Genomic DNA, 26,405 nt, shown 5'->3' on the forward strand with positions numbered 1-26,405 from the left:
CTTGGTGGGGGAAGTTAGGGTCAGGCACCCCTAAGGAGGGTTAGGTTAGTAGATACTTACCTATCCACGATTGGGATTTCCAGCGCTGTCGGGCTTCCGCTGCTTCTAACTCTGCTCTTGTCGGGTTGCCGCTGACGGGAATCGAACCGGGCTAGAGTGCAGTGCTAACTAGGTAGTGTGCTCCAGAATTGTGGATGCCTACAGTTCTGCTAACTGAATAGGTGCTCATTAAAGTCTTGGGTACATATCTACTTTTGATCCACTGACCCATGTACTAAGGAACAACATTCTCCTCTGCTCTTATCTTCAAGTAAAAAAATAAAATAGATTAATTCACAAAACATTCTGGCAGGAGAGATTCTGATAACTAGTTCCAATGCTGCCACACATACACTATCCTTTAAATAGCAATTGATTACCTATTCGTTTCTGGTCCGCAATATCAAGCTCTGGCTCAACAAATGGTTTCAGCTCATCCTCCTCATGTCCCGCATTGATCCATCTGTCCTTCATTATTTGCTGGGTTAGAAACAGATGACAGGGCGGCAGGAGAGGAAACATTAACACGGTTCATTTAACACATACATAGCAATGAGACAAACAAGATCTCACCGGCTGTTCACATTCTCTAAACATATACACCTTCTCTATACACACAGGCAGCATCCACAAATCAGGCAAAAACATAAAACCTATCTAGGCACATGGTTGTCTGAGAGCTGTATTTTGGTGGCAGGTTATATATATATTTTGCTCCAATACATGGTGCTAAATAACACATTAGGTTGGCCATATCTGCTCATTCCTATAAGAATCCCACAGAGTGGTGTTGAATAGTGGATAGCATTCAGAGACGCCACTATATAACCAGGGATAGTCCAGACTCTTAATGTGCATAAAAGATATAAATGGCCCATTTGATAAAAGCACTATTCGTTAAGGGTATGTAGTTGGCACCCCTTTACTGCAGTGTGCTAGTGCAGGGGTAGGCAACCTGTGGCACTCCAGCTGCTGTGGAACTAGACATCCCAGCAAACACTGCCATAGTTCTGGAATGCATGAACAGCAAAACTGTGGCAGGGCATGCTGGGATGTGTAGTTCCACAGCACATTTGGGATCTTGGAACGTAGTCGCTGGATGCAAAAGGTGTGACAGCTGGTACATAGCTGGCACGTCCCGACATTGTAGCAGCTGGCTGGTAGTATGGCACTTACCTCTAGAGTGCCTCTCTTGGTTGGGTTTAGCACCAGGAAACGCTTGAGAAGATTTTCACAGTCTGTAGACATGTAGAAGGGAATTCTGTATTTCCCTCTCAGCACTCGTTCCCTTAATTCCTAGAAAAAATGGATTTTATTCCAAAATCAGAAAACAAGTTGACTAAAAAAAATAATAATAAAAAAAAAAAAGTTGAAATATATGAGGCAACTGGATAATAAAAAGTTATATTTTTATTAATATAGCATTTTATCCCAAAAGGACTCAAGGTGCTTAAAATGTATTGTCTTTCACATGAATGGAGGCTGAATCAATATTCCGCTACACCACAAAGTCTCTGGTGTCTAATGAAGTGATAAGTTGCATCCTCCTGAAACCAAATCGAATTGTTAAGCTGGATACACACTGGAGCGATGTCAGGCCGATACGCCGTTTCTTAAGGACATATCGCCTACATCGCTGAGAGTGTACGCATGATCCCAGTCGCTAACGACTGGTCGCCAGGTTTAATGTGCTGCACATCAAACCCAACGATATCGCTAGCGGCCAGTGCATTGTTAAAGAATGATGTAACTGATCGTTCCGTCGTTTGTTGTCCAATGTGGGCGCACAATCCCTGTTCACGGTGATTCGTTCCGATGTCGCTCCAGTGTGTACCCAGCCAGAGCATAAGGTCAGCAATCATTGCCCACCTTCCATTATCAGGCAGATACCAAATAAACTCTAGCAAAACAGTTTTGCATACACGTAACTGCAGCGCTGGATGCACTGTGCTGGTAAACAACACTCTATAACGAGCTTCATATCACACGTTTCAAGCCTCGGTGCCAAACCACTGATGAAAACAGAAACCAGCTACACTGAGCAGGTAACAATCACATCGACCAGCTCACTGGCATCCACCCACATCTCAAGGACATAAAGCACTGGAGAACAGCCACAACAGATTCCATCTTTCAGCCAAATTTCCACTGTAACATTTACACAGAACAGGACATTATCAAGAAATAAAAGCTACAGGGGCAGCAGACAGCCCAATTCTCCTGGCTGGGAGAACGCTGCATTCTACATTAATGTGACATTGGTGAGACAGGGGAATAAAATGCCCACAATGCAAGAGTTAGGAGACCCAACTGTTAAACATAACAGAAGGATGAAACGTGCATCATTAAGAAACAAAGTGCACACAACCAACATAGTAGGTTAGAAACAAACATCAACATGTATCATATACTAATAAGTCATTAGGTCACCTTGTAAAATAAGCTTTATAAACTACAGATCTTTCAATATTCTAGGCCTCAATTGGTTCAGCGGTCTTTAATGGCAATAGTAGCAATCACAATACATATATATTGCTTTTTTCTGTTCTAAAAACAATTACTTTATAAGTGCTGTTGAAGCCTTTCCAAAGTAATGCAAGTTAAAAAAAAAAAGTCCTTTAGAACTGATCATAGAAGACAAAGTTCTAAAAATAGATGCCAAGGATATGAGACGTGTGACACGGTCAGTATAGATGGGAGTGCCTGCCACGTGGTAGAGACCGGTCTAGTTGGTGGTGGGGCCTTATCAATTTGGGGATCTAACAGTGTATTAAAGTCTCCACCTATGATTAAAGAGTAATTTTTCCCTTTGTTGTAATAATTTAATGAATTGATTAAAGAAAGATGGGGAATCTGTGTTTAGAGCATATATATTAACCAATGTAAACAGAGAATGCAGAATTTCAACATCAAGTATAAGAAATCTACCATGCCAATCCACTATTTGCTTTAAAAAAAGAAAATGGTAAACCGCGTTTGAACAGAATGGCGACACCCCTAGATTTAGTGCGATATGGCGCTGCAATGCATGAATCTAGCCAAACCTAATTGGGCTACGGGTGGAGAACGGATCCACTCCAAGTGCGGGTAGGCTATCCCTCAGTGCCATCTAAAAAAAAATGTTGAGCAATGCCCTCCAGAGAATAGTGCCCAGTGAAACGGGGGGGAGGCGGCCGAAAAAAAAAAGGAATAAAATGCGAATGAGCCCACAGATGAGTGTAAGACAAGTAACAAATGTCAAAAGTACATTTTAGAAAAATACAATAAAAAGGTACAGTAAAAAAAACCAAAACCAGTGCTTTGCTTCACTAAACTCCAATTTTCAATTTTCCTTCCAACAAAAGAAAAAAAGACAAATTTATAAAAATAAATATGCAATTTTCCAAGTTTTCTGCCCCAGCCCGTAAATTCTGCCTGCCACTATTTGGTGCTCTGTCTCACTGAGGTACATTATACACCAAGTGACAAGTCTGTTATGTTCTGCTACCGTGTACATCACAGACTGTGCCATACAGCACAGAGACATAACAGAAGTAGGGCAACAGTGGGAGGGAAACGTTCTAAACATACAAATACCTAAATATTATTTGTGTGTGGCTTTGTACTGTGCAACACTTCATTTTCCCTTTCATTACAACTGCCCTCTCACAGAATAGACGGCGGCAGGTCATGTTGAGTAGCCAGAAAACATACAGTCTGTCCACTTGCCAGTGTATTAACCCAAATGTCTGTACACATTCAAGTATTTTGCCTTTCCTCCAGTATTCATGTAGGGCGGCTAATAACAGTACAGAGGGACAAAGCTGGAATGGCATTAGGCACAGGGAAACGCATATATATACACATTATATCTGTGTGAGTGTGTGGAGGTCAGGTAGGAGCTACAGGTGGATGCAGCGTTTGGGAAAATACCACCAATATATTGCCAAGTAATCAAGAGGATGTAAGCATTTTCCCATAGCCTCAATAAAACAATTCACCCTCTTTATAACCGTCCTACACTCTTAATATTGGCATCCTTCCTTACTACCGAGGATAACCTTCTATACACAAAATACTAATAGCAGAGAAAACCGTCACATTTCCCATATAGAGAATCATATGAATGTTTGGGCAGCATTATACAGGGAAGAAACGAGTGTGTATATCTAAGCCATGCTCGTCTTACATACTAGGCAGCTAAATTACTAGGATTTGGCAAATTAGCGAAACACACCTTTAAATTTTGTCCATCAAAGGGTAAAGATCCACTGACAAGAGTGTAAAGAATAACCCCTAAGCTCCAAACGTCCACCTCCGGCCCGTCATACTTCTTCCCCTGGAAAAGCTCCGGAGCAGCGTACGGGGGGCTCCCACAGAAAGTGTCCAGTTTGTTGCCAACAGTAAACTCGTTGCTAAAGCCAAAGTCTGCTATTTTAATGTTCATATCTGCATCCAGTAGAAGGTTTTCTGCCTGTAAAATTGGGAAAATATAATACCATAAAAAGCCAAATCTTTAAAGCAGACCTCTCGCACATAAAGCAAACCCATTATGCACCTGGTTTAAAGCCATACAAAAGTGTCCAGGCATAAGATCATAACAGACTTGTTTCTCCCCCACCCAGAGTCCCAATAGCTAAACCTCTTGTATATCCACAAGTTGAAAACCCGTGATGGCTCACGTCACAGATAATACACATGATGGGGTAGGAATGGGACTGAAATGTCGGCGGCTCTTTAGCTGCTGATTCAAATCCTCACAGTGGCAGGTAAGTAACCTAACCCTCCCTTAGGGGTGCCTAAACCTAACCTCCCCTCCTAATGCCTAAACCTAACCTCCCCCCAGGGGTGAATAAACCTAACACCACCCTCCCTGCAGCCCAAACTTAAACCTCCCTGAGGTGTGCCTAATCCTAACCTCCCCCCTTCCCCTAACCTAACCCTTCCCGGGGGTGCCTAACCCTAAGTCCCCCCCGGGGTGTCCTAAACCTATCCCCCACCCCCCCCCCCATGGCTAAGATAACAGGCGGCCCGGACTTACTTCGTTCGGGCCCACGTCGTCCTGGATTCCGGCATCGGGATTATGATAGGAGTCGGTATCTTGCCTATCATATATCCCTAGCCGGCATTCTCCCGTCGGGATTGTGACTGGCGGCCACACATAACTCCATACCGATGGGGTATGTGTAATAAGATGGGGCTTTGAGACATCAGCGAGTCCTGTGCGAGACTTGACCAGGTTGATTTTGCCTATTAAAACACTGCTACTTTAAAACATCAGGCCGTCTTGCACGGGACTCACCAATGTCTCCAAGCCACAGCCTATTACGTTTACCCCGATGACTCCGTTCTAGAATGGATACAAACAGACTTAATACACGTTCTTGTGCCGGTCGTTTTTGCTAGACAGCCCTTCTCTGTACAGTCATCTTACTTGGGAAGGATGCAAATCCCAGTGTGCCAAAGGTGGTACCACAAATAGCTATAGATATATAACAATTTATATTATTATTAGTCAGTAGGTATTGGGGGAACACACTTGCAGAGCTATGCTGTATAATCCACACACTTTAATAATGTTTGCAGGTTACAAACCGGCTGACAATATAAAAATCACTCAAAGTAAATTGAACTAAAAAGAGTTGGACTAATAAGGAGTTACATCATTTTACTTACCTTAAGGTCTCTATGCACAATGTGTTTCTGGTGGCAATATTGTACTGCAGACACAATCTGATAAAAGAAAATGTTTTACAAGTTAACTGAGCTGTAGAAAAAAATAAAAGTGATGAATAGTTCCACGCAACATTTATATACATGCAATAGACTAGTATTTTATACGGAATTGGTAAATTGCAGCGTGAATGGTTCCAAAGACATCCGATCAAAATCTACTGAATTAGTAGAGTAGCGATTGATGCACTTGTACAATGACCATGTCTAACCATGTATGCAGCCACTGTACACCCAAAACAACGGTGTAGATATGAGAGATAAAAATAGGTTATATACTAGTTGATATTTTATAGTAATGGAATTAAGGTGCATAATATATCATTCCGATATGAACAATAACGTTCAATGATATATCGTTCCGTTTATATGCAATGAACGACCAACGATGCGCACTCCCGCTGAACTATAACAATATCGTCCATCAGGCATGCATGCAGGCCAATCTGGACCAGTGTTCGCAAATACGCGCTATAGCGCGTATTTTACCCCATATCGGGGACTGGGGACCCACTTTTTTGAAGTCAATCCCTGACAGCTGGCTGCAGCACAGCGCGTCCCCCTGCAGTAACAGACACAACGCTGTCTGTTAGAGCAGCCAATGAGAGTCAGATAGACTCTTATTGGCTGCTGCTGTAGAAAGCCGTGCTGGGATCAAGTGTCTGACCCCAGCATCAGCACAGCGTCCGTGCCCGGCGCTGGGACAGTGTTTGTTCCCAGCGCCGGGTAAGCCAATGCGGCGGGTACCTGGTAGAAGGGACCGCCTGGTCCCTTCCACCAGTGGCGGCGGGAGAAGCTTTGCTCTGGGCGCGAGCTGAGCGGTGCTCGCTGCCCGGAAGCCAAGTAGCGGCGGCAGTGGTTTGGCACTGGCCGCGAGCTTTGGCTCACGGTCCGGCAGCCAATAGGAGGCAGACGCGACGAGCCAATCGCGGCTCGCCGCGTCATTGCCCCGCCCACTCGCGGCGTCTTGAATAGACGCTGCTGAGCGGGAACACGATTAGTTCGTCGGCGGAGGGGAGGAGTGAAGACCTCCCGAAGAGAAGAGCGGCGCGGCAACAGTTCCGGCGGGCGCGCAAGAAGCCAGAAGACGGCGCGGTGCCGCTGGCCAGGACGGGCCAGCGGCAGAAGACTGAAGCTGAGGACCGAAGAGGACTGCGGGGGAGGAAAGCGAAAGAGCTAACGAAGCTCCCTCCCGCAGCCTCTTCCACCATACCGGTAGGCGGCCTTGGGCCACCAGTCTTTTTTCACTCCTTCCTAGACCACCAGGGTTGTCGGCACTAGGCCCGTGGGATGAATTCAGGCAATAGGCCTGTGGGTCTCTAGGCGGGCACAAGGCCCGGGCAACATAGGGGGCATTAGGCCCAATTGAAGGTATATACCCCCCAAATAGGTGTGTGACTTGGGAATTAGGTCCAGGTCACTAGAGGGCCCACGTATTTGCCCTTTAGTGGCTTGGGCCTAATGCCCAGGTCACTCACACCTATTAGGGGGGAAGATACCTTCATTGAACTGCGCACTGCACAGGGGGACCGCTCCTGGGGGCACTGCACAGGGGGACCGCTCCTGGGGGCACTGCACAGGGGGACCGCTCCTGGGGGCACTGCACAGGGGGACCGCTCCTGGGGGCACTGCACAGGGGGACCGCTCCTGGGGGCACTGCACAGGGGGACCGCTCCTGGGGGCACTGCACAGGGGGACCGCTCCTGGGGGCACTGCACAGGGGGACCGCTCCTGGGGGCACTGCACAGGGGGACCGCTCCTGGGGGCACTGCACAGGGGGACCGCTCCTGGGGGCACTGCACAGGGGGACCGCCATATTACCTGAAAGATCATGGAGGCATTAAAACATGCATTTAAGAGGCTTGTGGGGATATCTGATGCTGTTGGGGGTATCAAATCTGCATTTTAGGGGCATGTGGGGATGTGTGGTGGCATGTGGGGAGGTCTGAGGCATATGGGGAGCTCTAAAGCATAAATTATGATGGGACCCAGAAATGGTCAGGTAGGACCCCATTTTTTTTAAAGTGGTGGGTCCCTGGGAGGCACAAATTTTGTCGCTCACCGCGATCACTGCTGGACGATATCGTTACTTTTCTATATGGGAGCACGATCGTTGGTCGTTCATCGTTGGTGTGTGGATGAACAATATCGTCATCCTGCACACCAGGAATTTCAAGAGAGATCGTTTAGCGATATCGTTCGCTGAACAGATCGTCCCGTGTGTACCCAAGCATCATGGTGCACTAATAAAGTCAGCTGTAGTATACATTGCGATTTACAGGGTGAAATATTTTTAATACCTTTCAGACATTTAAGGTATTGCTTTCACATTTCTATACAGAGGCAGGCTAAGGGCCATACATAGGCAGGCTAAAGCCGCATACACATATCGTTAAGCGTTTCCTCTGCACTGCCAGGCTCAATGTCGTTAACGACATTGAGCATACACACTGAACGATATAGTTAATGATATCGCTCAGTGACGGCACCCTCCCTCATCCCTATACTTGCAGAACCACACGATATAGTCAGGTTGCCCTGCAAGTACGGGCGATGAAAGACAGTTATTCATATCGTCTAGTGTGAATGCGGCATAAGGCTAAAGGCCAGTGGCAGGCTATACAGGGACTTCAGCTTCAGAAACTGAAAGCATGTTAGCAGCACTTACACGATTTAGTAATCAGGCATGTGACTTAACTGCCATCATACATTTCTTACCAGCAGATTCCCAATAGACCAGTAGATCCGTAAAAAGATTCACCCAACCCGCTGTTCTTTAAATCTCTCGACTTATATCTATTACAGGGCAGGAGTCGGCTCCCTTTTGGCTGCTAGAACAAACCACCCACTACCGCACTGAGCCAACGCATATCAGTCCCTCTGCCACTAACTAGCACATTGTAACCCCGACAAATATTCACGTTTCCAGAAAGGAAAGTTATTTATACATGAATGCTATCAGACAGACATTACATGAAGGGCAGGCTGTACAGGAAGAGTTATGTCCTAGCAACTAAAGGAAACCCATATCTTAATCTGTAACTGGTACAGCTCATTCTAGAAGCAGTAGGCAGTTATGCCGACATGGACGTCTTGCAGACAACCACAATGGCGACAGCTCAAGTTAGTATTAGGTTTAGGGCTCAAATACCTAAAACCTTATATTGACATGATGACCATGTGGACATTCTGTACCACCCCTCCAGCAGCAGTAAACACACAAGTGGTAGTCTTCTTTACAATGTTTACTAACTAACTAATAAATTATAGTGGAACCTGATGCACAAATCCATATGACCTAAAGAAAAATTTCAACTAAGGAAGCAGATTTTAATTACATTTTATTATCCATGATGATGGAATTGAACAACTTAAAGAGGTTGCCAAACGTGGTTCTCAAGGCTCCCCAACTGTTCAGGCATTAGAGATATCCACGGTTGAGCACAGGTGGTTAACTCAAATTGACTGAGGTACTAATTACGTCATTTGTGATCAAGCATGAATATCCTTAAAACCTGGACTGTGCCTTGAGGACAGAGTTTGGGAACCTCTGGAATAACTCCTTAAAACAAAGCACATGCCTAACATAACCAATGTGGTAATTCCATCACTGGCAATGTGATCACCACTGTAAATCAGGCCACACACCAAATGACCAGATCACTGTGACCGGGCAGAACCAATAGTTTGTGGGTTGTAAACATACTGTACAATAAGAGGAAAATGTGGTAAAATACAAGCACATTGCCAAGTTCCCCACTGTAATATATATAACCATCTTCCTTTGCAATAGCAAAGCACAGAGACTAGAAGCAGGCATTTTGTCAGCTGAACCAACATTCATCACAAGAACGTTACCCCATCAATTCAAACGTGACAATATCAAGGCACCAAGTGGTCAAATATTCACATGGCTTAATATTAATAGAGCTCAGATTCCTAGTCACTGGACAGATAGGCAGCTTTAACATGAAAATTGGTGTGTTTTATAAAATAAAATAATAAATAAAGAGTGCATTCACCAGAGCTTTCAATAGAAAATGAAAAGTTTTATTCACATCAATCCATATCAGCACGTGACATTTCGGTCTGCTATGAGACCTTCCTCAGATCCAGACAGCAAGCACAGTATGATCACCACAGTGACTCTGCCCCCTATAGATACCAGCCAGTCTCCCCAATTAGTGAACATCGTGTGACACCACTGGAGGTGACGTCATCACATAGGCTCACCCTGAAAATTCAATAAGATGACCTATTCACTAACATTACTGATAGATCACAGTACCTAGTCTCAGCCGCTCTTACTGCTCCTGTAGATGCCGTCGGAATGGTAAGTAATCAAACAAACCATCGATACCGGTAGTACACGCCGTGGAACTTCTGGTTTGCATGCCAGCCTGATCGGCAGAACCCAGGCAAGCACCGTGGTAAGGCCGGACCGGAAGTGCTCATCAAGGAGCACCATGTGGTCTCCTTAACAACCAAAACAACAACAACTGCAATAAACAAGGACACTGGCAACCAAAAAGCAGCATACCTGGACAATAATAACAAAGCACAATAAATACACTGCTAAGTATAATCTAAAATGACATATAGTAGCAGTGACTACCATAACAGAACAGTAAGCTGACTGGTACTCAAGGGACAAACTTAAGCACGTGCTCCCATCACCAAACATTACATACAAGTAAAGAAGCAACACAAGCTACAATCGAAACAAAGGCTTCAGGACACATACTAAATTATATAAAAAAGTATAAACACAACCCTGGTTGAACAGCGGCCACTCCAGCACTAAAAAATAATTATCATGAAGAAAAAAATGACAAAGTCAATCATGTAGAAATATTATATCAACCAACTTGAGTCACTGTAGGAAAGCACTAAGTGAATTATATTCATTGAGGCCCTTTCCTACCGTTAAGTTTTTTTTTTCTTTTAAAAGGACACAAGCTCTGTCCTATATTTATCAATCTGGACTTTGATTTAATCAAGCCACAAGTCGAACTTTATGGTTGTGAATTAAAAATTTTTTTTTTTAGTAATTTGAAACCCAGATTTGGATAACAGATTTCTTGCAAATGATATGCTGCATGGAGATAATTTTTTAGGGTTTTCAAGGGAATATGTCCACATTACACACCTGCCGGAATTTGGCTCTTGCTTCCTTTTCCTTCATTCTTCCATGTGCAACTAAATAGTCAAACACTTCCCCTGTAGAGGAAACCATGAGGAAAGGAAAGAGATGAAATGGGAGATATAGAGGAAGATCAGATTCAGTACTAAAACACAGCACATTAGAACAGTCGCCATGCGGAAATGCCATCCACCTATGATGCTTCAGGACGAAATAGAAAGAAATGATTTGTCTGTACAAAATAAAGCAATTAAACATGTTAGACAACTAAGGGGACATTTATTATAAGTAGGCTTGCCATATCACCCCTGTAATTTGGGACACATGAATTACACAGATTCTGTGGCTGGCTGGCTTCATGTATCCATGCTCATCTGGTTTTAATCAGCCACAAAACCTGTGTAATTCACATGTCCCTAATTAAAAGGGATGATATAGCAAGCCTAATTATCAGCATATTGTACAGAGTTTCAGAAGAATGTAGTGCGACTGTCTTAAATTTGTTATAGAGCACCAGACACTATTAGGGGTATTCAATATGGAGCGAAAACTCTGGTTCTTCGATGTTTTCGCTCCGATGACGTCATTTTCGCCACTTTTACACCGTATTCAATTTGAAAACTTTTCGCCGGTGCGAAAAGTATATTGCATTCGACCATGCGAAAAAGTATCACCAAGGAGTGGGTGGCGAAAAAAAGTGCAAAATTTAGGTTTTTGGGATGCAACATTTCGGAAACCACCCTGCAACCTTCAGACAGTCCCCCAAAGGTAAACGGTGTCAAACTTTTTAAAAAAAAATACCTCAGAAGACCACAAAAAAAGCACTTTCCTTTTTGGGGCGAAAAAAATAATTGGAGGGTACAAAATTAAAAACTAGCGAACTACAATCTAGGGGGGTCCCCAAGTATGCCCCAGGTGTTTTTTTCATTTTTTAAAACTTCACTTTAGCAACTTTTAAATATGCTCACCCCCATTTTCAAGTACCCCAAATTTACTGGGACTACTTATTTTCTGCAAAAAAACCTTCTAAATACTATTCTTTAGCACCTTCCCAAATCCCCAAAATAGCAGCTATTGAGCCCGTTTAAAGACCCCAAAAACCTTCAGCAGGGCTAAACGGGGGTATCCAGAGTGATCCCCCATGTCGGAGCATCTTTTTGGGAGTGTTAGGGTGATTTCCCCAGAAATCAGTGAAGTTTTCGTTGATTTCACTTACGCCGGGTGCCGTTTTCGACGATTTCAAATTGTATAAGAGGGGGCATGCGCGATACTTTTCCGCCGGCAAAAGCTCCGATGTGCGGCGAAAACTTCGACATGCATAGACTGCGAAGTTTACGTTTCATATTGAATACCCCTCTATATTGAGCAGTGACTATCATATTATGCATGCAAGATCATGACATTACAGCTACACTGTGGCTGTGCTAATATTCACCATTCACTTAAGGGTAGAAAGATCACATATGTTGTGCACATTAAAAAAAAGTAGTGAACAAATTGTGAATTAAAGAAAAAAAAAAAAAAAAAAAGTACATTGAATTAGTTTTACAAATAAACATTTGACAGTAGAGAATACTGCGTCAGTGCATATAACAGTGTCACAGTGAGCTATGCTGCTGCTCCATTCCGACCAGGGCCCTATATGTGGCGAGTGTGATTTTACTGTTCACAGCGACTGATCTCAGCAATTAGTTTCTCTGTACAGTGCTGTGTAATATGGATTATGCTGTTATAAACAATATGACCGTAGCTTAAAAATTGTCCCTAAATTGTCTCCTCCTAGGCGCTTCTGGCCAGCAAGGCACTCTGCGGCACATATGGCGGATTTGCCCTAAACACTGACCTACTGTGAAAATACTGATGACCTCAGAGCAATCCTTGCTACCCCCACCCATGTGTAAAATCACGCATTCAGCCCAAAAACTCGCAACATATTTTGAATGCTGCTAAATGTCAAAATGGCCTTGCACTGGAAAGAGATGGGGTACTCCTCTGTCTGTGAATCTATTAAACACAATCTGGTCAGTGTTCTGCTTGAAACGCGGTACGGCCTGCTTCCATGACATCCCTGAACACAAGACTATGCATTTTGAGGCCGAACACCCACTGTCTATCTATATTCTCTATAGGAGATTGACTGAATTCAGCGTCCTGCTAATAGCACCGGGAAGGAGTTCCCTGAGCTATTCAATTCTGCGCACTGTTAAGTATGAATAAAGCTACTTAAGTAGGAGAATGCCACTTAATGCAGCTAAAGCTGGGAGTTTAGTCGGAGAATGCCGGTTAGTGCGAGTTTAGTCTGATACCTGCTTGCACCCACAGGAGGGGTCAGGTTCCTATTTAATTCAGGCTATACTGTAAGTCATTCCCAGCACATCAACACACTGAACATGGAACATATCTAACCAAGCCATGGGGTGGACATTAGTGATAAAGCAGAAGGGTTTTTTTGCATAACGGTCAGCAACGAATAGATTACTAAACCTAATAAAAGCCTCTGTTCTAATCTTACATGCAGTTCTCCCCTGCATCGCAAACTTGCAAATGAAACAATTTCACAGGAAACTACCCCCCCCCCCCCAAAAAGAAACCAAAACAAATCCTGCTTTGTAAAGTTCAGATCGTTCATCTACATCATTTCAAACATGACCTTAATAAGAACATCTGAGGTTACACCAAAAAGGCTCAACTTGCAGAACATGAACTCTTGCTCTGGCACTTTAATCTGTAAAATAAACTTCCCTTCCCTGTACTTCATTAACACTGCTGACCACACTCACACAGGGCTGCTGCCAAAATACTAACACTTCTTCTAAGATGACATTTTAAAAAGGGGCAGAGTATTTACCACTGAGCACCAAAAGGAAATATAAAGGCTGTCTGCTGATATAAACAGTGCTTATGGAGCAGACTTCACTGGCACATGAGATGGACTTTTTGTAGTTGTGAGAATGTTCAACGCACAGCCCCAAATTAGTGGCCAATCACACTGCAGATCAATGTTCAGCCCAGTGACTGTGTGACCGCTATGTGGGATGGAGACGACCATTACGTTACCAAATAGTCAGCTTACATGAAACAGTCAGCTTATATGAACTTTGTTTTATACACAGGAACTTTTGACACTCAAATCTTCCTACATCCAGTCATGGGACAGGAGCTTTTCATCATTGCAGTGTTACCGGGGACCCTGCCTCTTCCATTATTATCATGCCCTCACATAAATCACACACATGAACAGGTCTCTGCCTCCCGGGAAGCCCAGTCTACTGCTGGGAACATTGATGAGCTGATTAGGGGTTGGGTACGGGATGCCGGTGCTCGGGAGCCCAGCAGTCAAAATCCTGACAGGGTCAGGATACAAACCCCTGTCAGTCAGTATCCTAACCCTCCCCGATGCCTAAACCTAACCTCCCCCAACCCCCCCTAAACCTAACCTCTCCCCCCCTCCATACCCTATACCTAACCCTTCCCCCTTAGCGCCTAACCCTAACCATCCCCCTAACCCTGCTACTTACCTTCAGGATATCGGCGCCGGGATTCTGACAGGTGTTGGGATTCCGGCACAAGTATTCTAAGCACCGGCATCCCGACCATCAAGATATTGACCGCATCCCTCTGATTAGCTATGCTCAGGGTTACCCAATGAGATTACGGCCAAAAATTTATACCATACAGCCTATGTTTATAAATGCCCCAAATTACATACACCATGTTTAAGGCAATTTATTACTCTTTGTATGTAAAAGTAAAATATAAAATGTCTAACATTTCGTACGAACTAGCTTAGGTGTTAAATTCATCTTGCAGAGAAAGTGTTTTTTATTTCTTACCCATAATCCCCCATATATTCATTTGTCAATATTACTACTTGGGGTTCAGTTAGACTCGCCCCTCGAGTAAGTACGGCTGCTGCCCTCAGCTCCCCTGTGTCATCTGTCTCCCTCTCGCTTTAGTATGTAAACTTCTATGAGTAGGGCCCTCCTCCCTCCTGTCTCATCTACATCTTCTCCTGCCGCCGGCCACACTTCCTCCATGGGCTCTCTGCCCCTTCTTTCGCAATGGCTCTGAACTTGTTTAGCTGTGTCCAATGCTATATGTAAAGGATTCAGCTTGTACTGAATATTTACCCTCCCCGCTTTTGAACCAGTGGTTGTACTGTATTGTACAGTTTACTTTACGGTCATTTTCTTACCTGCACGGCGCTGTGTACCACTTGTGGACCCTATAAATAAAGCTTAACAAATAAATAGTAACAAACAGCCACACTTAGGGGTAGCTACGCACTCGACGATTTTTGGGGCTGCGTACATAAATCAGCGAGTCCGGGAGTGTTCGGGCCATGAGGGGGGTGAGCAGAGGAGTCGTTGCTTGCATTTCTATGCCATTGCAACTGCAACTTGCCCCCCTCGTTGCCAACTGAAATGCCCTGCCTGTGTGTGATAAACATCCCAATGCAGCAAGCTGCAGGCATGACCTAGTGCCACAGGCAGCACTTTGTCATTAAAGGCAGCAAGACAGAACAGTGGTTAGCATTGCTGCCTCACAAGTGTTGGGTGTTATTAGTTAGCTTCCAATAAGAGCCCTGTATGGATCTTCTCTGCATGGTTTAAAAGTAATGAGCAAGTCAATCTGATTCAGACAAAACCGCCATATACACTCATGTGTAGTGACATGATAAACCTGTCCTGTACATATTGAAGTGTTCCGGTGAGTTGTACTATTGCCATTGCTTTGACAGTGGCAATAAGCATAACTATAGAATTCAGTAGTTCTCTAAAAATATATATGTATAAAAAAAAAAAGCACAAGTCGTATAATCCTTGTTCTATTTTATTTATATTCCCCCCACAGTGCTCAAGCCAATGAACTGTGCAGTGTCCCCTGAATGAGACTTAAGGCTTGGGGATGACTGCACAGACCACAATGTACATCATAAACAATCATTCCAAGGTTTTGGAGGCATCTGGTCGCTGTCTATGAGAAGGTCTTCATGTATAAAAGCACTTACCTCCACTTGCATATTCCATTATTAAGTAGAGTGTTTTTTCTGTTTCAATGACTTCAAATAATTTAACTACAAGGTAAAAACCAGAAAAGAGCATGTTATACACGGACACTAGATTTTCCTTACTGTCCTGCTGATTATTTTACAAAAAAAGTTGCGCAGCCTAAATCACGCATCGCCCGCCGACACCAATAAGAACATTAGAAAAGGATCATCTGTGAGCCTGACCAGGATTCTATCTACAGCATGGACACATCGACAGCAATACAGGACACATATCCGGGGGCTTAACAAAAAGTAAGGGAAATTATGACTAAGGGATTTAATTATTCCCCTGTGCTAGAAGAATTTCCAGGAAATGCTGTACACACATGTAATGTCAGAAACACAATAAAAGGCAAAGCACTAGTGTAATCACTACAGGGCGCTGTTGAACTTCAGTTTATACAGATGTACACTATAGAGTTAAAGGATTTACATTAAAGGATTTTACCAGGAAGAAATACATGGAGTCACCTCTTGTTTTTATGTATGTCCTGGATACAGCATAAACAGTTGTGACCCAATTACAGGCAAAAGGCATTAAGCACTACAATTACAAACATGCTTATAAAGCAAAATAGCAGGAGCTTGGAAAGCTCTTAGACAGGTGGCAGAATTAAGCACGGTCATTCCAGAATTCAGGAGCCTGGTAGGGGGAAGGCAGGGAGCCCAGCAATGCACAGAAACTGTTCTGACCTAATAGCATTACACGGCCCAAACATGTAAGGATCCCATCAAACGTGACCAGCTATAAAAAGTGTCTTTTACTTAAGTGATTTGTTCACACAGAATTATGAAAAAGAAAAAAAACAAAACTGCTTAACTCAATATATTTAGCACTTGCTGGAGATATCGCTTTCCTAGGGTTGACCCATCTGCCCACACACATAATGATCTGTCTCCATGTACTGGACAGACATTCTCAAATTTGGACAAACATTTCCATTAAGCTCTTCCTATAAGGATTATTGCTACACATGTCTTGATAATTGTAAAATGACTCCTAATATGTCTGGGAAAGTGAAAAAAGTCCCGTTTGCGGGCATGAAAACTGTGTTTGTATTAAATGTGCACTAAACCAAAACGTTCATTGTGTTATGACAACACGAAGAGAAAACCAGAAAATAAGGATAAATGACCTTGATTATCCTCTAATACGAGCGCTGGCAAGGACAATGGTCAGGTGTTTAATGTGGGGCTGTTTATGAACACCCCATGAGGTCAAATTAACAAGGACAGACTGTAATTGCGATCATGGGGTTCTCCAGAGCTTGCTTGCAAATTAAAGGAACCATTGCTCACACAATGATGGCCTCAAAAGCCCAACAAGATTCTAAAGCTTTATATATGGGATCATTTTTTCTGTGTGTAAACTATAAAGACGGTCAGGAGTTACTAAAGCAACACAGGACGCAATTATGTGACAAGCAACAGACTTTGATGTAAGCTGTAGAGGTACAGAAAGAAAACATTTGAATACATTATTTAGCAAAGAGGAACATAAAACTTTAAAGAAAAATATATACAAAAACATTCTCACCTATATTAGGATGATTTAAAATCTTCATTATTCGTACTTCCCTGAAAAGCTAAAAGAAAAAAAAAATTGGTTAAAAATACATAGATGCATCAAACATGGTACAATGTTTAAAGTACTGTAATTTCTGCATATTATTTAACACCATAACTGAAAAATTACCATTGAAAGACTGATCAAACTGGATTACACTATTGTCAAAGCACATTCAATGTAGACTTTAGTACTGTAAACATAAAATAAATTACAGTATATTGCACAAGTAATTTTTTTTTTTAAATTGAGTATTTTTTTTTTTTTAATTGGAGTTTTCACAAAACCAACACTCAATACAAACAGTAACAATAATAATTGCATATTTCAGTAAAACATATACATCATCGTATCAAATAAGGGTATATTTACACAGTAATATGGTAGAGAAAGAGTCAGTATTTTAAAATAACCCTAACATGTCTTCAAATTTTAAACATCATCTCAACTTTATAAAAATGTTACATATATTACAAACATCCAATTGGTACCCACTCAGTCCTAAACACAAAATATTCTAATACAATATCACAATTAGGACATCTACCACCATATTATTTAATACACACTTGCACAAGTAAATTTAATAAAAATATGTACATTATTTATTGTACCTTTGGGACTAAAGGAGGATTATTTATTTCAAATGAGGTGATCAGAGTTTGGAACGTGGAAGGACCTATTTAAGTCATTCGCTGCAGAACTGCTCATGCAGAGTAGTTTAATGGGAGGGGGATGCCTTTCTGGGCGCCCGATGGAGCCATTTGTTTCGCCGATTGAGCGCAAGCTTCGCAGGCACTCGTTATTTCTGCTTGCACCCTCCTGAGGTAGAAAACAGAAATGCACAGACAGTCTGGCTTTTGTGTGCCCAAACTGCAGTTTCGGCAGTGCAATCAATAGTTTGGAGCAGGGGTGTCAAACTCGTGGCCATCCAGCTGCTGTGGGACTACAAATCCCAGCATGCCCTACCACAATGTTTTAGCATGCCCCAATAGCAAAACTGTGACGGTGCATGCTGGGATGTGTAGTTCCACTGTAGCTGGAGGGCCGCAAGTTTGACACCACACGTTTAGATGATGTAAACCTGCTTTACGCATCTAAACCCAATGCATTTATGTGGGAAAAGGCAAACTGAATATTACCCTAACATCCCCCTCCTCACACCCTAACTCTCCCCCTGATACCTTCGGCATCCTGGTGGTCGGTATTCCGGCACAGGGATTCAGACCGGCGTCTATTTTGGCACCAGTGATGTAAGAGTCAGCATCCCGACCGCCAGGATGCCGAACACATACCAATCCGAAGTATAAAGGATCGTTTTATAAAAACTATTAATATGTAGAAATACATGCAATACAAAATGATAATTTAGTACACATGAATCTAAAGTACCAAGCTGTATTTATTATGTCACTATTTACAGCCTCTTCCAGTTAAAAACCAAGATGCAGTCTCAACATTATGCCAAATAGGAATCACAGCCACCCATTGTCTAAAAACCACGTGGGGAAAGTTACTGAACCTTCTACATTCAGCTCTAATAGTGAACTGGAAAGACACAAACATATTGTCCCCTGTGTGTTCATCGCATCTAACAAGTATTTCATTCCCACAGACTGGAAGGAAACAAGTCTTACAACAACATGAGGCCTGTAATTCAACAAATGACATTCGTATTGTGAAAGAACTGAGTAACCAGGCCATATCAGAATCTACATTTAGCACAAAAGCATCATCTTCATTAACCATCAGCTGATTGATGCAAGATATAAATTATAAATGGGATTCCGAGCTTCCTACTCCACCCAGGCAGTCTGAGAGCCTACAGTGCAAGTAGGGCTGACTTGTGATCTGTCAGAGGAAGCTAGCTCCAGTACAGCAGGAAGCACTGACACCAGGATGTTTAATCTCAGCATGTTAGCAAGGCTTCCTCATTAATAATACATATAGGTTAGATAAAGACTTGTAGTGGGCAGAGATCTGACTAGTACAGGATTACCACAAGATGCTTATCAGGGTGATGTAGGATAACCGACCAAATTTGCAGCCCATGTCAGAAATGCTTTATTCTAGTATATGCTTTAAGTAGGACTGGAATATACAGCCTATCAGTTCACTAGCAACCATAAACCTCACAGACGTTTCATATACGATAGGTCAGGAATGATTAACTCAAGGTCTTCAGTTCATTAGAATACACATTAAAGCTTTCATATCTAATACATTTGTAGCATGAACAAGGAAAGTCTGTTGAAGAAAATACAGTTCGAGCTTGAAATGCTACAGGTCAGTCATGACACTGCTTCTTACTGACAGACTCATCAAGCCAAAACATGGCAGCTACTCAGTGTTCTCCCCAGGCAGTTTTCTGCGGGCGCATCGCCCGGCAGAAACAGCCTGCCGCCCGGCACTTTTCCCCGCTGTGGAACACTGGCCTCTGAAGTGACCGGAGGCTAAAGAAGCTTCCGTTCACTTCAGAGGCCAGCGTTCCCAGTGACGCACTGTGCGGGTGACGTCATGACATCACCCGCGACGTGAGGAGCCTGCCCCGCGCACCTGCTGGATCTAGTTAGATCCAGTCAGCGCGAGGCAACGGCGAGCGGGAGAGCAGGCAAGCGGCCAGCAAGTAAAGGTAAGTGCTGGAGCCAGGACCAGTCTCGGGTCACTATTTAAGTCTGGGGGCACTGCATAAAGGGGCCAGCCTGGGGGCACTATATAAGGGACCAGTCTGCGGGCACTACTTCAGCACTGTATAAGGGCAAAGCTAAACTACAGGGGGCAATGCATAAAGGGGAAAACTACAGGGGGCACTGTATAAATGGCACAAATACAGGGGGCACTGCATAATGGGCACTTTTGACAGACAGCCAGTGGGGGAGCAGCCTGAGACATGTCGGGCTGGATTGGTCTGGGAGATACCCCTTTTCCCAGTGCGCGTATAATTGCAAAGGCCCCCACCCGGCAACTTTTGGATGATACCCGGCTGGAAAAAATTTCTGGGGAAAACACTGCTACTGTTTGTAGCCAACAGATGCTTGCTAAAGACAGTCACTGCAGAGGTGCAAGCTCATGTCACAGACTACGTTAAGGTGCGGATCCACTAGCAGATAGAGGAATGATAGAAATGTTGTAATCGTACTTTCTCATAATGTGCAGTGCCTACACTGAACGATATGTCATTCAGTGCAGACACCTTCCTCATCCCCGAACATGCCCAATCTGTCGTTATCGGCAGATTGACCAGCATGTTCAGACTATGATTGATGTCGGAAATGACCAGGGGGAGCGCGCATCGCTGGTCGTTTCCGACATTATAGTACACGATGAATGAGCACTATGTCGTAATCGTTCAATCGCTCATTTAAAATCGCCTAGTGTATACGCGGCATTACTCCTGTGAACAATGATCTCGCTGAGCAAAAAAAATGTGTGGGTCCCAGGGATCCCTCACTTTAAAAAATTGGGGTCCTACTCCACTGTTTCTGGGTCCCATCACATATTATGGGGGGGGGGGGGGGTGAGGACAGGCAGCAGTTGTGGTAGAGGGGGTTGAGGTCAGGCAGCAGTTGGGGTAGAGCTGGGGGTAAAAAAAAGGAATAATTTGGAGTAGAGCTTGGGTTAGATGGGAGTAAGGGCAGGCAGTGCTGGGGGTAGGGACGGGGTAAATGCAGACAGTTGCGACAGTGCTGAGAATAGAGGGCAAGGGTAGATGCAAGTGTGTGCGCAGTGGGCAGGTGGTCAGTATGCACGGGTAGTGGGCAGGTGGTGTGTGTGTGTGTGTGTGGGTGGGTATAGTGCACCTGAGGCCTATTAGGGCACTTTCTACTTCCCCTGACAGGGCCCCTGTAACAGACCTACATAGTGCCTCTACACCCAGGAGCTGCACAGTGGCCCTATACCCAGGAGCTGTACAGTGGCCCTCGCCCCCTGCAGAGACACACACACCTCCCCCCTTCCTCTCGGTCATGCTCACAACCAGGTTTTCCCACTCCCTCAAGGCAGTGGGAGTCGACCATACTCCTTACCTTGGGCTAAGCCCGTTGTTACTCTCTAAAGCTGGGTACACACTGACAGATATATTGGCCGATCAATTGATCAGCCAATGTATCTGCTGCCCGTCGGGCAGTGTGTACCCGCGATATGTCGGTGAACATCGGCGTTCACAGACATATCGGATCGGCTGTACTGCACAGCTGATGGACAGATATGTCTGCAGACCGCCTGTACACACGCAGCGAGGAGGGGGGCGGGACACGCCCCCTGCCTGCCAGGACACGCCCCCTGCCTGCCAGGACCTGCGGACAGGCACGGATGATGATTGTTCAGTGTGTACGAACAACCATCATCTGCAGATATATCTGTATAGTGTGTACCCACCTTTAATGGCCAGACCCAGGGAAGAAAAAAACTCAACGAATGATTGAAAATGCGAATTGAAGAAAGAAAAATGCAGCAATGATTAACATCACTGCTAGGGAAATATGTGATAAGGGTCATAGAAAACTTATTTTCTTTGTATTTCTCATGAAATTGTCAGTTTCCAGCGTAAGACCAAAAAAAGACAGAGCACAGGAGCCTGAATGCAGACTAGTTTTCCTTCATACCCACACTATATACAAAAGCTGCAAGCTGTATATTTTATTACAATGACCTTGTCCTGTGAATGTGCTGTATAATGGCACGTAGACACCTCTCCAGATTATATATGTATAATAGTATTATAGTGACATGGAATCTCTTATATGAAGGGGTCAGTGCTGCAGGTTTGCCATGATGATGTGTGTAATCTAACATCTGTGGCAGTGCCAGCTGCTTACTTGCCAGCATCCCCCCTCTCTGTGCACACAGCAGCAGTGTCAGCTGTACCATTATCAGAGCCAGGAGCATAGGGATGTAGGCTGGTAGAGGTCAGGTGGAGGAAGTGGTCACCACACCTGCCCTGGTAACCTGCATCAAATCCCAGTCACACACCCATTTCCCTCAATACAGACATCCTTGCGTTGGTTCTGGATGCAGCTCTAATGCCCGGATCCCAGAGTCACTCCCTGATCTGGCGCAAAGAGAAGCAGTTGTAGCGCTTGGAAGAGAACGTCCGGGGCAGACAGACAATCTCCAGGCTCGAGGATAAAAGAGAGCAAGCTCGGCCCCGGCGGCATCATGTGACCGGGAGTAGAGGTCTCAGGCGGCTATTGGACGGGGATATGCTGTCAGCCACAGCGATTGGTTGGGGTTGCAGGGAGACACTGAAGATGTTAATGGCCGGCTTCAGCACAGCGCGTCCTGCAGGACCCGCTCAATTTTAAAGAGTCCCTGACTGCTTGTTAGGACGTAAATACGCACTATAGAGCTTATTTAGTCATCACTGGTGAATATGCATTCAATCACTATACCGCTACATCATTACACCAGCGTGGCCGATCAGGTCTTTAACAAAAGAAACTGCTAGTAAAGCAATACCAATACATTATGCTTCACTTAATACTAGATCACTAATGGTGGCAGTACTACTGTAACCAACTCCGAATTATCAAGAGAATATAAAGGGGATGATAGTGCTCTGAGAGACTCATGGGGCCGATACAATCCTGCGGAAGTTTGGAGGCGCGAATCCGCACCAAAGAAAAAAAATGACAAATAAGACTGCAGAATAAGCTGTGTGTGAAATGGCTGTTTTATTTTAACATATTTTAAAAATGGTAGAAAAATTAGAGCCAGCAAATGCTTTTCTGCTAATAAAGTTTTTCCAGTATTTTGGGATGCAGAAAAAAAAAAAAAGTCTGTAAACTGATCTTTCAGTGTTTTAGACAAGTTTGTAAAAATAAGATTTGTGGCACTTACTGTTAAATCTTTCTCAGAGTCCATCTGGGGGGAACACTGTCTAGACCATGGGGTGTAAAGAGGGTTCAGGAGCAAGCACTTAATACATAGGTTCCCAAACTTTGAGCCTGATTCATAGCTGAACGTTCTGACCAGAGCGCTCGCTCTGAATCAGTGCCCTCCTACCTGAAAATGGAGTGGCCTCCTGGCCGCTCGCATAGCTGTGGGTGACCACCCACAGCATATGCGAGCGGCCAAAAAGATGGTCGCGATGGTCAAGACCATCGGGCTTGCGACGAGACCCTGCGGTAGGGTCTTGCTGCCGCAAGCCCAGGAATGATTTTGGCTCTATCAGAGCAAAAATCACTCCCACTGACATCATTACTGATGTCAGTGGGGCCGGCTTCAGACGGTAGGCGTTCCCATGGGAACGCCTCCGTCTGGCAGCCACGCCCCCGGCACGCCCACCAAAGGGGGCGTGCTGTCACTCATCTTCGACAGCACGCCCCCTTTGGTGCGAGACCCCGTGCGACGTATTCCTCGCCGCTCGCCGGAGCTCCCTCCATCGTGCGCATGTGCATTCACACAGCATCGACCCGCTTGCGAGCGTCCTTTGCTCGCGAGCGGGTCTGAATGACCCCCTTAGTCCTCAAGGAACCCTAGCCACAGGTGACTTAATTAGTACCTCAGTCAATTTGATTGAACCACCTGTGCTCAACCATCTTAAAAGGATTTTTTTTTTCTAAAGGTTTATACACTCCTCCCCTACAACCCCTTCCTCAGTTCAAACCTTAAAAAGCCCCAACGATAGGCTAAAGAATAAGGACAGCATTGCATTCTTCTCACATGCACAACCCAATAAGGGAGGGATTGCAGTGTCCCCCTGACTGAGTCAGAGAAAGTTTTAAAACGGTAAGTGCCAAATCTCGTATTTTTTATTTTCTTCCTCCATTCCTGGAATGAGCAGAGATCCTAGATGGGACAGCTCGTTCAGCCCCCTCAAATGCCCATCTTATGGTGGCCCTAATCAATTCTGCTAGTCTGCTTGGACGCTGACCTCTTTTCTTAACATCATAAAGGATAAATATAATTATCGGCCTTCCTTATACTGGCTGTCTTTTCCAGATAAATTCTTAGCACTCTAATCACGGCCAACAGACAAATGACCCAAATGACCGTGATCTGTTGTCTTGCCTGACTTAGCTTAAGTGGGTATTACCATTTCCATGATTAACCCTTTGCCTGGCGTGGTTGCTTCTGATGTGACCACTCCAAGCTGGGCTTTCTTTGACACTGTCGCATCTGATGTGGCCATGTCAGAAACGCCCACCGGCAGCTGCTGGAAGGTGGTCTTCTAGCAGCCACTGGCCTGAGGAGGCATTGCCAGACCCAAAGCACCCTCCAAATCCTCCACACTCCCCTCCTCCTACCCCAAGCACAACAATGGGCGATCCAGCCGCAGCAAGATAGTCTTCCTGAGGCCCGACTTTACATGGCAGAGACATCCTTTGCTCTCCATCCAGACTGATCAGTGATCCTGAAAACTGAACAAAGTTTGAAGCTCTATGTTGCCTGCAGCTGTGCCTCCCCCCAGGCACTCCCCCTCTCCCAAACAGAGCCGCAGCAATGATGTGCGATCCTCAGGATCACACCCCCTGCTACTAACTTTTCTTCTTGCAAGACTGGGAAAAAATAGCATAGAACATAATATATATAATAAAGTCCCCGATTAGGGGTCTGCCTGTTAGTTTGTGCTAATCTCTTGAACCACTGGAGGGATTTTGATTGAGCTTTCACTATTCCATACAGCATTGGTAGAGGAAGGTTTAGGTGTATGAACCATTTATCTGTGGCAAAAGGGAGCCGAGAAGTGAACCAAGTCACAGAAAAAAACAAAAAACAATTTTTCACCAAGCTACTGTATAGAAGTTGGCCAAGGTGCTGGAACAGCAAGAGAAGCAAGTCACAGAAAAAAAAAAAAAAAAAACTATTGTGAGTGTCTGCTGCAAGGCCAAGGGCTACGCTCTGATTGGCTCTCACTGTCTTAGAGAACCAATCAGATAGTAGTGTGCCCTGTTGCTTAGCAGCAGCCTATAGAGGAGAGGGAGTCAGGGACTGTGCAGGGTCACGTCTGAGGCAGACAGTGAGAGAAAGCCTCCAACAAACTCACGAAGATGCCCTGATGCAGACAGTAGCCAGGAAGGAGCCAGGGTAGGCATAGCTATTAGGAATTGTTCTTTAAAAAAAAAAAAATAATAATAATATATATATACACATATACATATATATATATATATATATATATATATATATATATATATATATATACACACATATACATACACACAAAACTTGGAACATCATCGATTGATTTTTCAAACATCGGACCGCCACCATCAAATGGTATTACCACTACCATCGCAACAAAAACATCGGTTAGTAGCCATCGGATTCAGACATCTATCCCTACACTGAACTAGCAGGTGGACTCCGGCCACCACCACTCCACCCTACCTTTCCGGCGTTATATTCCCGCTCAGCCACATGCCCTCGGTGAACAGGAGGCACCACCCATGGAAGTTAGCGCTGTTCTCGGACAGGAGCACCACAGCAAGGAAGCGCGACAGGAAGTCCAGGAAATGAAAGGTAAATTGTGCAAAAGGAGGACATTGCTCAGCAACAGGGGAGGTGGGGGTATAGGGTGCAAGAAAAGACATGTGATTTTGCTCCAACAATTGCCAGGGAGTGTGGAATTGTTTTAGAACATGGAGATGACTTATTTTGAGCAGCCAAATTGCCGGGGCATCCTGCTGAACTGAATCGGCCTCATGGAGAGGGCAGCGACTCCAATCTTGTGTGACAGGAGGAAAAACTGGAGTTTCAGGATAGCAGCCTGGAAGTCTCAAAGTTTATTACATAAAACTAAGTAAAAGGAGGAGAATTGAAGTCTGGATGGGATTATATTATTTATGATAAAATAAGCTTTTACTAATTTAGTTTCCATAGAACACATTTTAACATATCGAAGCAAGCACATATTCAGGCTTGCTATTACACTGGCCTCTAGCACAGAC

General features: G+C 44.3%; 1 protein-coding gene across 6 annotated transcripts in view; it reads right to left on the reverse strand.

Annotated features, from left to right (window-relative positions):
- Nucleotides 1-26,405, reverse strand: part of MARK3 (microtubule affinity regulating kinase 3) — a 71,664-nt gene that overhangs the window by 26,290 nt on the left and 18,969 nt on the right. For all 6 annotated transcript variants that reach the window (XM_088455304.1, XM_088455303.1, XM_088455300.1 and 3 more), the window contains exons 4-10: nucleotides 17,485-17,533; nucleotides 15,906-15,971; nucleotides 10,901-10,971; nucleotides 5,695-5,751; nucleotides 4,256-4,492; nucleotides 1,216-1,335; nucleotides 420-519 (exon numbers count right to left, since the gene is read on the reverse strand). In XM_088455304.1, coding sequence (XP_088311430.1) covers nucleotides 420-519; nucleotides 1,216-1,335; nucleotides 4,256-4,492; nucleotides 5,695-5,751; nucleotides 10,901-10,971; nucleotides 15,906-15,971; nucleotides 17,485-17,533 — 700 coding nt within the window. The remainder of the gene's footprint in view (nucleotides 1-419; nucleotides 520-1,215; nucleotides 1,336-4,255; nucleotides 4,493-5,694; nucleotides 5,752-10,900; nucleotides 10,972-15,905; nucleotides 15,972-17,484; nucleotides 17,534-26,405) is intronic.

Source organism: Taudactylus pleione, unplaced genomic scaffold (genome assembly GCF_031769625.1).
Source record: "Taudactylus pleione unplaced genomic scaffold, aTauple2 ptg000652l, whole genome shotgun sequence".
NCBI lineage: Eukaryota > Metazoa > Chordata > Amphibia > Anura > Myobatrachidae > Taudactylus > Taudactylus pleione.